Source organism: Chlorocebus sabaeus, chromosome 12 (genome assembly GCF_047675955.1).
Source record: "Chlorocebus sabaeus isolate Y175 chromosome 12, mChlSab1.0.hap1, whole genome shotgun sequence".
NCBI lineage: Eukaryota > Metazoa > Chordata > Mammalia > Primates > Cercopithecidae > Chlorocebus > Chlorocebus sabaeus.
The window spans coordinates 24,648,329-24,662,471 of NC_132915.1; the positions used below are offsets into that span (position 1 = coordinate 24,648,329).

Sequence of the window (14,143 nt, forward strand, 5' to 3'; positions counted from 1 at the left end):
GGAGCAAAGGTTACCTTTGTTATGCCCTAGCAAAGAACCTGGCTGCATTGTGTCCCTGCCCTAGGGATTTATAGAAGTTTAAACTTAAGTGTAATGACTCAGAATCTGGCAGGAAAAATTTCTAAGGAGCAAAGCACTTAAGATGTGGCATGGCTGCTTCTAACAACCTGTGATCAGATTTGGGAGCAAAGGAAAAACTTAAAGTTGTAACTTAAAATTAAAAGCAAAGCAGAGTGTAAAACTTCAGAAAATTTTCAGCCTGCACATGTGGTAGAGAAGGAAAGAGCATTTTCGGGAGACGAATCCACCAAATGGAGGAACAACCACTTGCTAGAGAGATTTGCTTGACTAAAAGGGAGCCAGGTGCTGATATTCAAGACAATGAGAGAAAGGCCTCAAAGCCATTTCAAAGCCCTCCCATCACTGACCCAGAGGCTTAGGAAGGAAGAGTGGTTCTCGGGGTCAGATTCAGAGCCCTGCTGCCCTGCACAGCCTTGGGACATTGCTCCCCATACCAGGCCTCTGGCTCTAGCCTTGGCTCAAAAGGCCATAGACGCTGCTCTGGCCACTGCTTCAGAGGATGAAAGTCATAAGGCTTGGCAGCTTCCACGTAATGTGAAGTCTGCAGGTATTCAGACTGGTGCCCAGGCAGGAACGTGCTGCAGGGGCAGAGCGCCACAGAGGACTTCTACTAGAGCAGTGCTAAGTGGAAGTGTGAGGTTAGAACCCCAAACACAGAGTCCTCACCAGGGCATTGCCTAGTGGAGCTGTGGGAATGGGGCCACCGCCCTCCAGGCCCAGAATGGGAGTGCCACTGGCAGCCTGTACTCTGAGCCTGGAAATGCTGCAGGCATTCACCTCTAGCCCTTGTGAACAGCCATGTGGGTTGTGTTCAGCAAAGCCACAGGGACAGGACTACCAGAGGCCTCAGGACCACATTCCCCACACAGAATGCAGAGCATGGAGTCAAGGATTAAGTTGGAGCTTTAAGGTTTAACGACTACCCTGATGGATTTTGAACTTGTGTAGGTCCTGTTGCCCCTTTCTTTTGGCCAATTTCTCCCTTTTGGAATGGGAATGTTTACCAAGTGCCTGTACTATCATTGTATATTGGAAGTAAATAACTTGTTTTTTATTTTATAGACTCACAGGTAAAAGGAGTTTGCCTTGAGTCTCAGATGAGACTTGAGACTTTGAACTTTTGAGTTGATGCTGGAACAGGCTAGGATTTTGGAGGACTATTGGAAAAGAATGATGTATTTTGCCATGTGAGAAGGACATGAAATTTGGGGGACCTGAGGCAGAGTAACATAGTTTGGATGTTTTTCCTCTACAAATCTTATGTTGAAATGTGATCTCCAGTGCTGAAGGTGGGACCCAGTGGGAGGTGTTTGTGTCATGCAGGTGGATCCCTCATGAATGACTTGATGCCCTCCCCATGATAATAAATTTATAGGATAGCTGGTTATGTAAGAGCCTGACAGTTTCCCCTCTCTCTTGCTCCGTGTCTCTCATGTGACATATATGCTCCCCCTTTGCTTTCTGCCATGAGTAAAAGCTTCCTGAGGCTTCACCAGAAGCTGAACAGGTGTTGGTGCCATGCTTGTACAGCCCATAGAAACATGAGCCAAATAAACCTCTTTCCCATCTTTCTGTGTATATATACATATATATACACACACATACATATATATATAAAATATATATAAAACACCTGATGAGTTTTTCATTGTAAGGTACAGATAGAAAGCTTACCTTTATTTAAATGAGAATATTTAGATAGTAACAATAAACCTGAATGACACGAAGAATGACTGGCGCATGGTCAATGACAACATATACATTTTGACATCTATGAACTTGAACTTTTATTGATTAGTGCATTAGTTTCCAATGGCTGCTTTAACAATTATAAACTTGATGGTTTAAAACAACACTTTTAGAAGCCAGAGATCTGAAATCAGTTTCACTGGCCAATATCAAAGGAGTGGATATGTCAGGCTCGCTCCAGAGATTCTAGGAAAGAATTCATTGTCTTCTCTTTTCCAGTTTATAGAGCTTTATTCTTTAATTCTTTGTCTTCTGGTCCCCTTCAACAGCTTCAGAGTCAGCAGCAAAGCATCTTACTTCAAATATTGATTCATTGCCAGGGCAGGCGTGGTAAGAAAAGTTATTTATATGAAAACTAAACTGAATACATTACAAACAATATCATCAAATTTCTAAACACATGGTTGGATAATCTGCATAAGAATTGTTAAAAAAAAAAAAAGAGAAAAAATTGTAGAAATCTCAAAGTAGTCTACATTTTGTTTGACTCATTGATGTCTTTCATGTCTTTCTTTCTACACATTAAGGAAACAAACTGGAAACTGTAGACAAAACACTATGAGCACTATTTATGCAAGATTATTTCAAATTCCAAGCAGCAAATCCAGTTCCAAGAAATGGCCTCAACCCATAAGGTTTAGCAAAAACATATTTAAACTCAAATAATTATCTTACAGAGGCTTTAATGTACTGTTTCTTTTAGTGACCTTACTAATCAGTTAGTGTCCTGGTTAGACCAGATAAGACGGTCATCTATCCTATCTCAGTAACACAAGCCAAAGAGAAGAACAATGAAAGGATATGGAAGGAGCAGGAGAAATCAGAGGTGAAGAAATTTTTCTAATTGGAGAAGAATGGCATGTGAACAGGAATTAGCCAACAAATACATGTGTTTGTATACTTGAATTCTACCTTCCACTTCCATTTTTTAACATCAACTTGCCAGCTAAGTACAGACTCTCTCACTACATACAAATTCCACTTTTCCCAAATTATTAAAGCTCAAATAAGCATAAGAGCAAGGTGGTATCTGATAAAAATGTAGTAATCAAAAGCATAGGGATAGATTTCTTGCTAGGTTTACCAACAGGCAGACACATGCAGACATGCTAAGGCAACAGAGAATAGTTAGAGGAGTGGTCATGTAACTGGAGTAGGAGAGGTTCACCTTCAACAAATGGTTCTAGGATTTTGAAATCAGGAAATATGAAAAGAAGCTGTCTTAGTTGATTCGGGCTGCTATAACAAAAATGCCATAGACTGAGTGGCATACAAGCAACAGGCATTAATTTCTTACAGTTCTGGAAGCTTGAAGTCTGAAATTAAGGTGCCAACATAGTTGAGTTCTGGTGAAAGCTCTCTTCTGAGTTACAGACTGCCAATGTCTCATTGCATCCTCACATGGCAGAAAAAGCAAGAGATCTCTGTGGAGTCCCTTTTATGAAAGCACTGATCCCATTCATGAGGGTCCTACCCTCATAACCTCATTACCTCCTAATATGGTTTGGCTCTGTGTCCCCACCCAAATCTCACCTTGAATTGTGGTTCCCATAATCCCCACATGTCATGGGAGGGATCCAGTGGGAGGTAACTTAATCATGGAGGGTGTTACCCTCATCCTGTTCTCATGATAATAAATGAATTCTCATGAGATCTGATGGTTTGATACGGGGGTTTTCCCCCTTTTGCTGAGCACTTCTCCTTGCTGCCACCATGTGAAGAATGATGTGTTTGCTTCCCCTTCCACCATGATTGTAAGTTTCCTAAGGCCTTCCCAGCCATGCTGAACTGTGAGTCAATTAAACCTCTTTCCTTTATAAGTTACCCAGTCTCAGGTATGTCTTTATTAGTAGCATGGGAATGGACTAATACACCTCCCAAAGGCTCCATCTCCTAATACCATCACATTGGGGGTTAGGATTCCAACATGTGCATTGTGACTGAACAAAAAACATTCAGTCCATTGCAGAAGCTATTTTTAATTCATCATATGACTTTTTTCAACATTTTTTTTTTATTTTAAGTACTGGGTGGCAGATTAGGTTCCTTTTATCTTTTCAGGAACTAAGGATTGGACGGAGTTCTGGAGATGTTTGTTGTAAAATTAAACAGTAGTTTCAAGAATGGTTGAAGTCATAATCTATATGTTTCTTGGTATAATGAAAGCTTTCACAAATGGCTGGAGAAGTCAAATTCAAGAGATGAATAAACTATCCTCTTACGTTTCTTGCTTCTCTCTCTGTATGTGCGTGCATGACTGTGTGTGTGTGTGTGATTTAGTGTGTTCATAAGGAGGAAAAAGAAGATTAAACATCCTTTGTCAATCACTCTCAAGTTAAAGGGCCAGCTCCTTCTCTGCTGCATAGTCCTGGCATACCATAAAATTGTACAATCCTGGGTCCAGTCCTAAAATGTGCAACCTTGGTCCCTAGGTTCTCACAAAAGCCATTATTTCCTCTGTAAGCGATAGTAGTCTGATGAAATCTTTTCCTCATATGCAGCCATTCCCAGAAATATGCTGTTCTACAAAATAAGCTCTCAGGGCAGGATAATGCTTACCTCAAAAATAGAGGTCTCAGGCCCTGTGGTTTCTAGGCAGAAAAGATCTGCTTAAGTGAAGTTAGGGCTGAAGAATTATGGATGCGTAAATGATACTTAGTAAATATTTGCTGAAATTAAACGGGCAGGTGTGGTAACCTGTCTCCAAAGCAACTCCTTTTGCCTACATTCAGGAATGCCTGGTATAAAGGGACTGTTCTTACATAATTATCCAGTAAAATACAATTGAGAATGATCATATAAGAAGTGAGATGACAAGCCAACTATGTTATGAAGCCTTAAGCTTTCATCGCCTGGACATCAAATAAACCAGTATTTGAATCCACAAACAACTGTGACTCTGGGAGAAGAAAGCAGCAAAACACAGCTGTTTGGGCATGGCCAGAGCGCCACGCTCGAGTTATGTAACAGCTGTTGTGTAATTGTGCATTTAACTGAAAACACATTTTTGAGAGAGAAAACAATTAGACTTTCCAAAAAGAAAGAAATAGAAAGAGAAATGTTGAAAGAACACAGAAGTTTCTATCTGGTCTTCAAGCATGAGACACGGGGGAGTCAAAGGCATTGGGAATGATATTGCCTTAGAATCTAGGGAGTTGGCCCATGCACCAAATATGGCCTGCCTCCCATCTTTTTAAATAAAATTCTACAGGAAAACAACTACACCCATTAATTTACCTATCATCTAGAGTTTCTTTTAAGTAGAGTCAAGTAAATTATATCAGAAACCATCCAGCCCAGAGGCTGAAAATATTTACAGAAAAAGTTTGCAAACCCTTGTCTTAGATGAATACAAAGTTATGTTTAAATGCCTGTAAGGGTGACTATTCACTGAGAAAACCAAAGCAGTTGATGCTTGAACCAATGTAGGAGTTCTCTTGTGGAGAAGAGGGCAGAAATAATAAACAGAAATAAGAGCCCAGGTTTGGAAGTCAGACTGGCCTGAAATGAAATTCTGGTTCTGCACTAATAGATCTGTGACCATAACTAAGCTACTCACCCTCTCTATGTCTCTAAAATGGGGATATGAAATGAGGGTAGAAGCGGAAACAAGTGCTGCATGTGATTTGGGCAAACAATTCAGAAATTGTTAGTTTCCCTATGCAAGTCCCATATTCAGGAGAATTGGCAAGTTTCACTAGAAAAAAAATTGGTTAATTCCTCATAATCAGAGCATCCAAAGTATTTTATCTTGTTCCTATTGTAACGTTTGCTAGAGCTACAATACAATAAAGTATTGTACTTAAAATGGGAGTAATGCTGTTTAAAAAATTGTCCTTCAGCTAAACATTAATTTAAGAACTTGAATTGTTTGGAAGTCCTGCTTAAATTTAGTCTTTGTACACTGCCTCTATTGATAAATACAGACAACTTCCAAAACCAGGATTACTTTCATTTTAAATGAGTTTTAGTAGATGATATTGCCCTATTTCTAACTGTGATTGTGTGTGACAGTGTGTTCCGAATTGCCTAAAAGTCCTGCTGGCTTTTCTGTTCACATATAGAAAATAAAGATAATTTAGGGCTTCTGAGATCACAGTAGGTCGACTTACCCAGCACTGAAAATACACGTGACTGTTAGGATATTTTAAAACTAACTTAGGGTAGGGTGTAGATAAAGGGCCTTTCTTCCCCAGACAGCACCCCCGATTTTCTGGGAGATGGACTGATTTCCTGAAAGCCTTGTCCTGAAGACACCTGGCCAGGGTTCTCTCCTCATCAGTTTCTACTGAGAACAAGTGCCCTTTTAGACTCTTTTCAATCCTCAGATTCTCTGTTTCCAAGTCTGTCAGAGAACAGAAAGTTACATAGTAGCATTAAAAAGCATGAAAAGTCAAAAAAATAATAACTGGCCTTAGTGGCCAGAGCAGCTGCTGCATACACTTATCACAGGTTTCGGCTTTGTAAATTAATTCATCTGCAAATAGTGCACTGTCTCCAGGTGCAACTTCGATGCTGGAGCACTGGTTTCTTAAGGATTTAAGTTTAAAGTCAAAGGCTTCCTGCCCTAGGTGTTACAAATAAGTAGTGTCGTTTTCTTTTTTTTGCTCTGAGTTTGTTCATCCAATCGTATCCGAGTATGCAAATAAACTTTAGCCCGTGCAGATAAAAAAGGAACAAATAAAGCCAAGTGCTCTATCAGAACCAAATTGCTGAGCCAGTCACCTGTGTTCCAGGAGCCGAATCAGAAATGTCATCCTCAGGCAAGCCAGACTTACCTGTCCTACTCACCGATTTGAAGATTCAATATACTAAGGTGAGTAAAACTTCTATTTTCTGCTTTAACTTGGGTGTGCAAAAACTACATTTATGTAAAGCATTAAAGGTCAATTTAAGTAAACTTATGTAAAGAGCCCTTTGCAAATATAAAAATAAAAGGCATGCAAAATACAGGTCTCAGTTTAGTGTCCTGATCAAATATGATCTAAATCATATCAGACAATCTTTCATAAATTTATTTCTTAAAATATTTCCAAGCGAAAGGAATTCTCTTCTGTGTGAAAGGATTCTTATACCAGGATTCAGAGGACTTTACTAAGCAGTTCTATTAACTTCACTATAGCCGGCATGTATGATAAGATAGCAAAATACTCTCTAGAGAAGCTTACTGGAAAGAACAAATGAGTAGGAACAATAGAAGCAAACAAGGAGAAAGAGAGCATACTGAAATAGCATAACTTTCCAGTATGTTTAATAAAATGAGTGTTAACATAGGGGGACTGAAGTCTGATAATTGGGTTCAAAAATCTTCAGATGGATTTGCATTATTTTGCATGTTGCGGGGAGGGGAGAAAAGCATTATTTCTTCCGTCAAGTTTGTTGCCATTGGAGCAGATGTGTAATTGTTAACTGATAAATATTTAGAGAAACAAGAGCAGGAGCTAGATCCAGACTTTAAAATCCGCAGCTGGGGGGAACTAGGAAATGGATCCTGCTTGAGTCGTTCTGAGAGTAACTCTGAACTTTGCGTGTTTCACACTGCTTTCCTGTCAGATCCTAGAACTCCAAAACAAACAAATGAATAAAACACGGTCTAACCAAAATTCCTTCAAGTTATCTTTACGGAATGATGCAGAAAGTATGGTAAGAAATTAACTCCTGCAACTCAAGGGAGAGCCATTTTGCTGTCTGAATGAGCCAACAGAAAAACAAAGGGCATTCTAATTTAATGATAAAGTAAAAGTCTCCCTCTACTTGTAACCATGGATGGCTTTGAAATCCTAAAGTCTGTTGCATTTTCATTTTCATAAAGCACAACGAATGAGGAAGTTGCTCAGCTGATTGGCTCTTTTCCTCAGGAAAGTAGCAGCAGAGATGAGATTGTGCCTTTAACATGGTTGACCAGCAGCTATGAAGTGTATTTTAAGGTATTATTGTCACGAGGTTTTATTAAAGGGGAAAGATTTTTCCATTTAATTTGACTACAAATGGTAGCATGAAAAATGCAGTAAATCCATACCCTCAAACAATTTACATTTGGCAAAGGTATGCCCAAAAGATTGCAAGAGTCCAGTCTCCCTCATTTTCTTATTCCAAGTTTGTCATTCACAAGAAATTTCCATTGAAAGTACGTACATTTAAAAATACACTTCATGCAGCTCAAAATTGTTGGCAATGCTTAGATTATTCTATTACTATTATTAATGGGATTTGTTTTTTTAATGCTACTACCTAGGAGGATATTTTAGTAGTCTGGATGCCCCTGTCTCCCCACTCCTTTGGCTTTGCAGAAGTTTGCAAAGCCTTCCTTGTGTGTGTATTTCAAGGAAGCTCTAATGTAAATAACCTTCCTGCTGAATTAAGCTTCACTTAGTCGTCATTAACTAAGCATGTAAGAAGCGGTACTAGACAAATGAGATGGTCCTCAAAATCTAACATACAAGCACAGACCTAATGATCCCCTAACACAGAGAGATGATTTTGAGATTGAAACCTATTCACTTCGAAGTCACTGTGCAACAACTCCCCTCTAGGGAAAATGACTGACCTAAGTGTCCAAAAGAAGGCAAGGCTCAAAGAGCAGGCGTTTTGCTCTGTGTTTAAGAATTTTTCTGGGTAAAAATACCCCAAAAAAGTCAGTGAATTTTGATTTCTCATGCATCTTCTATATAAATCTGTTCTGCTCAGATAGGATTTTATTGTTTGATTTATTGGTTATAGCATTTTCACACTTGGGAGGACACCAGTTATGTATGTAATTAAATCTAAATGGGTGAGCTTTTTCAAATGCCTTTGCATTTTTTTTTACTATGTCCCAGTGAAGAATTGGATTGAATTTGCACTTGCAAGAGGAGTTAAAAAAAAAAAATGATGGTTATTAACTATAATAAGTTCCCTGGTTACAAACCAAGTAAGCAAGGAGTTTATAGTGTCTGAGGAATTATCTTCTATTACCAGCCCCTAAAGTCTTGTGTTATTTTTCTGTCCTTTTTATTATTATTATTATTATTATAGCTAGAAGTATATTGGTTGTTAGGACAAGTTGGAGAGAACAGAGAGGGTTGAGTAACAAAAAAAAAAAATTACAACTACGATAGAAAAGCTACATGCTCTCAAGCTTTGGACTGCTTTTCACCCAAACAAAAGAATTTATTGATGCATATCTTTTTATGACTTATTTTCTAGTACAGTCTGATTATTTCTTTGTTGGGGTAGATTAAAGAGAGATTAGAGTTTAAGAAATGCTTTCTAAAATTATACAAAAGCTTTCGGAATTTAAAACCTCCAAAAACATCCTTATAAATTCACTCATATGAACTCATATCCCATCCTTATCCTCATTACTCCTCTTTCCAACTCTAAATGAACCCCACATTTTCCATTGTATTTAGCCTTTAAATGAAGAGCTTCTTTGAAAGTTATGTGGTCATTGGGCAAGCTACATTACCTGTCTCTGCCTCGGTTTTCTTATGTTTAAAATGAGGATGATAAAGGCACCTATTTTCTAAGGTGGATGAAAGTATTAAATGAACTTAATGCATAAAAAGCCCTTGAAATAATGCCTGGCACATGGGAAATGATTTAACGTTAGTGATCCTAGTCCTATTTTTCTGAATCCTTTCCAGTGTTTCCAGAATTTTCTCTTTTACCCAACCTTTCCTAGACCTGTTTCCCACAAACATTCCTCATGTCTTCTCCTAGCTTTTCTGTCACTCTTTTTTATACAGTCATGTACCATCTGACAAAGATTGCATCAGAGTAAAGTTCCAAGGGTTTTCCAAGATTTCAGGGATCAAAAATTTTCTCTTACAGGATTTGGTAACTTTGTTTGCCATTCTCCCTTCTCAATACTGTTGTTTTACCTTTTTTTTTTCTTTTTCTTTTTTTTAGTAAAAAGGAAATAGGAAATTCAAGAAGACAAGCATTCTCAGACAGAATTCAAACCCCAAAATGTTTAACTTAATTAGTGAGCTTAACTCATTAAACCATAGTTTGTTCATGCTACAAAAGATCTTTATCGGCTAATGACATTTTACACCTACATACATACACACACACACACACACACACAAAATAAATAACTATAGGTAAAATTTATTGTGCTTACTCTGCCATGACTGTTTAAGTTCTTGACAATGATTTTATTTAATCCTCATAATAACCCTATGAGGAGGTTACTATTCCTGTTTCACAGTTGAGGGAACTGAGGAACAGAGCAGCTACGTAACTTACTAAAGTTACACAGCAAGTAAGTGACAAAGCTACACTGCCAGTGCTGGCAGTTTGAGCTTTCACGCTAGCAAGTGACTTGTCTAAGGTCAATTCCACTACTCTGGGACACTGACTTGCCAGAATCCTCTTGTATCCTTCTTTATCCTGACTTTCATTTGCCCATTGCTGATTACCATGGCCTTTCCAGCTGCTGTTCGGCTGCTCCCAGGCCAACAGGAGAAAGTTTGCAGCCAACTTAGAAAAAGAGAACAATAGGGAAAATTGGAAGGAAATCGGTTTTCTGCTTTGATTGAAAATGTGACGTTTGGGCTGGGAGAGGCTATGAGGCAGAGGACTTTGATGTGGATGTGAAATGTCTCTGTGAACTACATTTCTTCAACTCCTATGGAATCCATTTTTGGTTAGAGTAGGAGATTGCTTTCCTAGATTGCTGGTTTGCTTAACCCTTCTGGGTTAAAGAGATATTTTCAATGGAGAAGAGTTATGAATCATTGAATAATATGTTCCAGGCATGATTTGAAGTGCTTTTTTTCCCCCATGATTATCTCTTTAAATCCTTTTTTTTTTTTTTTTTGAGACGGAGTCTTGCTCTGTCGCCCAGGGTGGAGTGCAGTGGCCAGATCTCAGCTCACTGCAAGCTCCGCCTCCCAGGTTTACGCCATTCTCCTGCCTCAGCCTCCTGAGTAGCTGGGACTACAGGCGCCCACCACTACGCCCGGCTAGTTTTTCGTATTTTTTTAGTAGAGACGGGGTTTCACCATGTTAGCCAGGATGGTCTCGATCTCCTGACCTCGTGATCCGCCCGTCTTGGCCTCCCAAAGTGTATCTCTTTAAATTCTTACAACAAACAAATTCAGCTACATGAACTTCCAAATACCTCCTTTGTCCCCTTTGCTTGTTTCTCCCTTTTGCTTTTCTTTTCTACCATATTTCCCTTCCTCTTATTTAACAAGGCCTTGAACGAGTGCCCTATGCTAGTTCTCATGATCTAAGAGAGCTAATATGGTTCATGTCTCATGGAGCTTCTATTCCTGGAAGGTGTGTGGAATAGTGTGGGGCAGAAAATAAGAATACTTTAATCAGAAATTATGATAAGTGTCTAAAGCAAAATAACTGAAAGCTGAAAGAATATGAGGAGAAGAGTTTTTGATGAGGATTTTTTAGGACGAGAGTCTTTAAGAAAGGTGCTTTAAAGGTAAGCCTGAGGGATGTAGAGAATAAGGTGGCCAAGACTGGGGAAGAACAAAGATCTGGAGGTCATACCACATACAAAGACCCTAAGGACAAGAGTGTGTTATGCTCAAAGAACTGTCCAAAGGCTAATCTGGCTGGAGTAAAGTGAATAAGGGAGAGAATGGATGAGATGAAACTGAAATACAGGCTGGGGCCAGATTGGCTGGCAGATTTTGAGGGAAATCACTGAGAGGTGCTTAAAACAGGAAAGGACTTATGTTCAAGGCAAAGCTGATTGTGCTGTGATGCCGCTTTCACTTGGGAAATGTTTTTAACTTCCTTCTAACTGAAGCAATATTTTGTTTGCTTTGGGCTTGGAAGCAGGTGAAAAAATAGCTGATTGGCTGCAAGGTGCAGTGATAGAACAAGCTAAACCTGGCTTCAATTTCCAGCTGTTCTATGTATTTAATTATATGACCTTGGCCAAGCTTCTCATCCCCTGGAGCTTCAGTTCCTCTGTGAACTGGGAAGGAGAATGACTACCTTGGGAAGTGGCTGTGAGAATTCAGTGAGGTAATCTGTGGAACGTGGCTGGCACTTATTAACTACTTGGTCCTTTCCCTGATTCTCTTTCCCAAGATGACTCCTAGAATTATATCATTCTGTTGCTAATGTAAGTTATATTTATATTGCTTATCACAGTTCAAAACTGATTTCATATATTTTTCTCATTTGAGGCTCATCGTTAACCACTGGGAAGAGCTAGGAAAGATGTTAGCAGAGTCCCATTTCAAAACTGAGGAGACTGAGCTCAGAGATCTTGACTGACTTAAGGTCACATAGCTCTTAAAATGCAAAAGCAGAATAAACTGGATTCTGAATCTTTTTATCTTGGATCTGATGCTTTCTCACATGATATCCTTTTTTCCTTAAATATCAAAACCAGTAGTACTAGAATCTCACTCAAGAAAACCTAATCAAGAAAGAAATCTGAAGTAAATAACACATATCCTAGGAGAAGAGGGTATTATCCCCCTTTCCCAATTAGCCCTAACAACTGCTTTCACACCTATCACTGCATTTTTATCATTCGTTCCTTACTCTGATTGAAAGAATAGATCTGGGCTGAAGTCTGAGATTCTGTATTCTTAAAAGTCTTTCAGCTTTTGCTGATGCTACCAAAATGCCTGTTGACCAGTAGCAAGGGTCTAAAAGTTTTAAGTGAGTGAGCCTTATAACTTCAATGTAGCAATGACCTTCCAGTTACTTCAGGATAGAGCTTCCAGTTCCTCCCAGAAACTCACACTCAGCCGCATCAGAAACTTTCCTTTCAGAAAGTGCCAGAGCTAAGCAGAAACAGGATCATGGCCTCAAACCACTGACAAAACCAATCATTGATTTTAGTGGTGGTAGATAATCATTTACTAATATTTAGAATGCAGTATCTTAGCTCATCTCTGAGGACTGCTGTCTTGGCTGGTTGTTCTGTTTTCTGGCACCTGCCTGACTGTAAGAAAACGGAATTAACAATTCTAAATTAAAGAACACATGTCCTAAGAGAGGGTATTGTCCCCATTTCATAAGGACTCTCAGTACAACTCTTTATATAACTTTTTAATTGGGACTTTAACCTATTGAATTTGTCACTACATACTTGCCAGAATTAGGGAAACACTCTTAGAGAATATGAAAAATAACTTATTTGAAGACCAACCCAAAGTAAAGGTAATGACTTCGAAATGGCATGGATAATCTATAGGACGATATGTTGCAAATCAGCATAAAATAAATCTCAGAAATACAGACATCAAATGGAGATACCTGAAAATAGCAATTATCTGGCTTGGGATGGTGGTGCTTGGGGTGCAATTTGGTTTGATTTATCATGATACTATTATAACTATAGCCAAGGGATACATTATATGTTTACCAAGTGTAAGTGACAACATAGAACCATGTTCAAAAGAATTTGAGCAAGGATTCCTTCACAAACCCTTACTTAAAATCTAATAAATCAGAAAAGTAAATTTCTGTAATATTGGTTTTCCTGACGCTGACATGTTTTGGGTGAGTGTGTGTGTACAGATGTATATAGCAAAAGTTTCCACAAATGTAGAAGTATTGCTTGAGAAGGATGTGAAGTGTTGCTAATATTTGGTTTTATGATATTATCTCTACCTGATTCACTGTAATGTTTGAATTGCTAATGGAAATTTGTTCACTGAAGAGTTTGCACAAATCTCACATTTCTGAAAACTTTGCCTGAACCCTTCCCTCCCCCAACCCAGGTCCCATTTCCACTCACTATTTCCACTGCTCTATCAATACTTTTTTAGATGTCAAAGGAATACAAATAACTACTGAATTATGCTTTATATTTGGCATTCTTTTAGAAGGAAGAGGGCTTACATGAAAGCAATTGTATTACTGGGTCTTGATACTGCTAAAAATGGGCAGAACTTTCTGTCGCTTCTACATCTTAACTCTCTGATACAGAAAGTATATGATGTACAGAGGTTGCTGACAAGTAGTCATCTGTGGAACACAGTGATGGTGTCGCTCAAAACAAATGCCATGTCATCTTTTCTCTTGCCCTGACACAATTGAAAAGGCTGAAGGGGTTTTGCAAACAACAAGAAGAAAGAGTATATACTCATGTTACTAAAGTCAGACTATAATTTAAAACAAATGAAAGGAAAATTTTATTTCTCCTATTTTTTGTTTTGGTCATTCTCTCATTTTGTTTTCATTCCTTTGACGGCAGTTAAAAATTTTCCTCCCCTTTGTTATTTCCTCCTTAATTTCCTTTTACATTCTCTAACTTTGAGTCTCAATGTTTTGCTTTCCTGCCTCGGGGTTAGGGTGCAAAGCAGTTGCCAGAGATCCAGCTTTGATTCTTTTAAATGTT

General features: G+C 38.6%; 1 protein-coding gene across 1 annotated transcript in view; it reads left to right on the plus strand.

Moving 5' to 3' along the window:
- The first annotated feature begins 6,517 nt into the window (after positions 1-6,517).
- Positions 6,518-14,143, plus strand: part of ALDH1A1 (aldehyde dehydrogenase 1 family member A1) — a 59,513-nt gene continuing 51,887 nt past the window's right edge. The window contains exon 1 of the mRNA XM_007969499.3: positions 6,518-6,646. Coding sequence (XP_007967690.1) covers positions 6,581-6,646 — 66 coding nt within the window. The 5' untranslated portion in view covers positions 6,518-6,580. The remainder of the gene's footprint in view (positions 6,647-14,143) is intronic.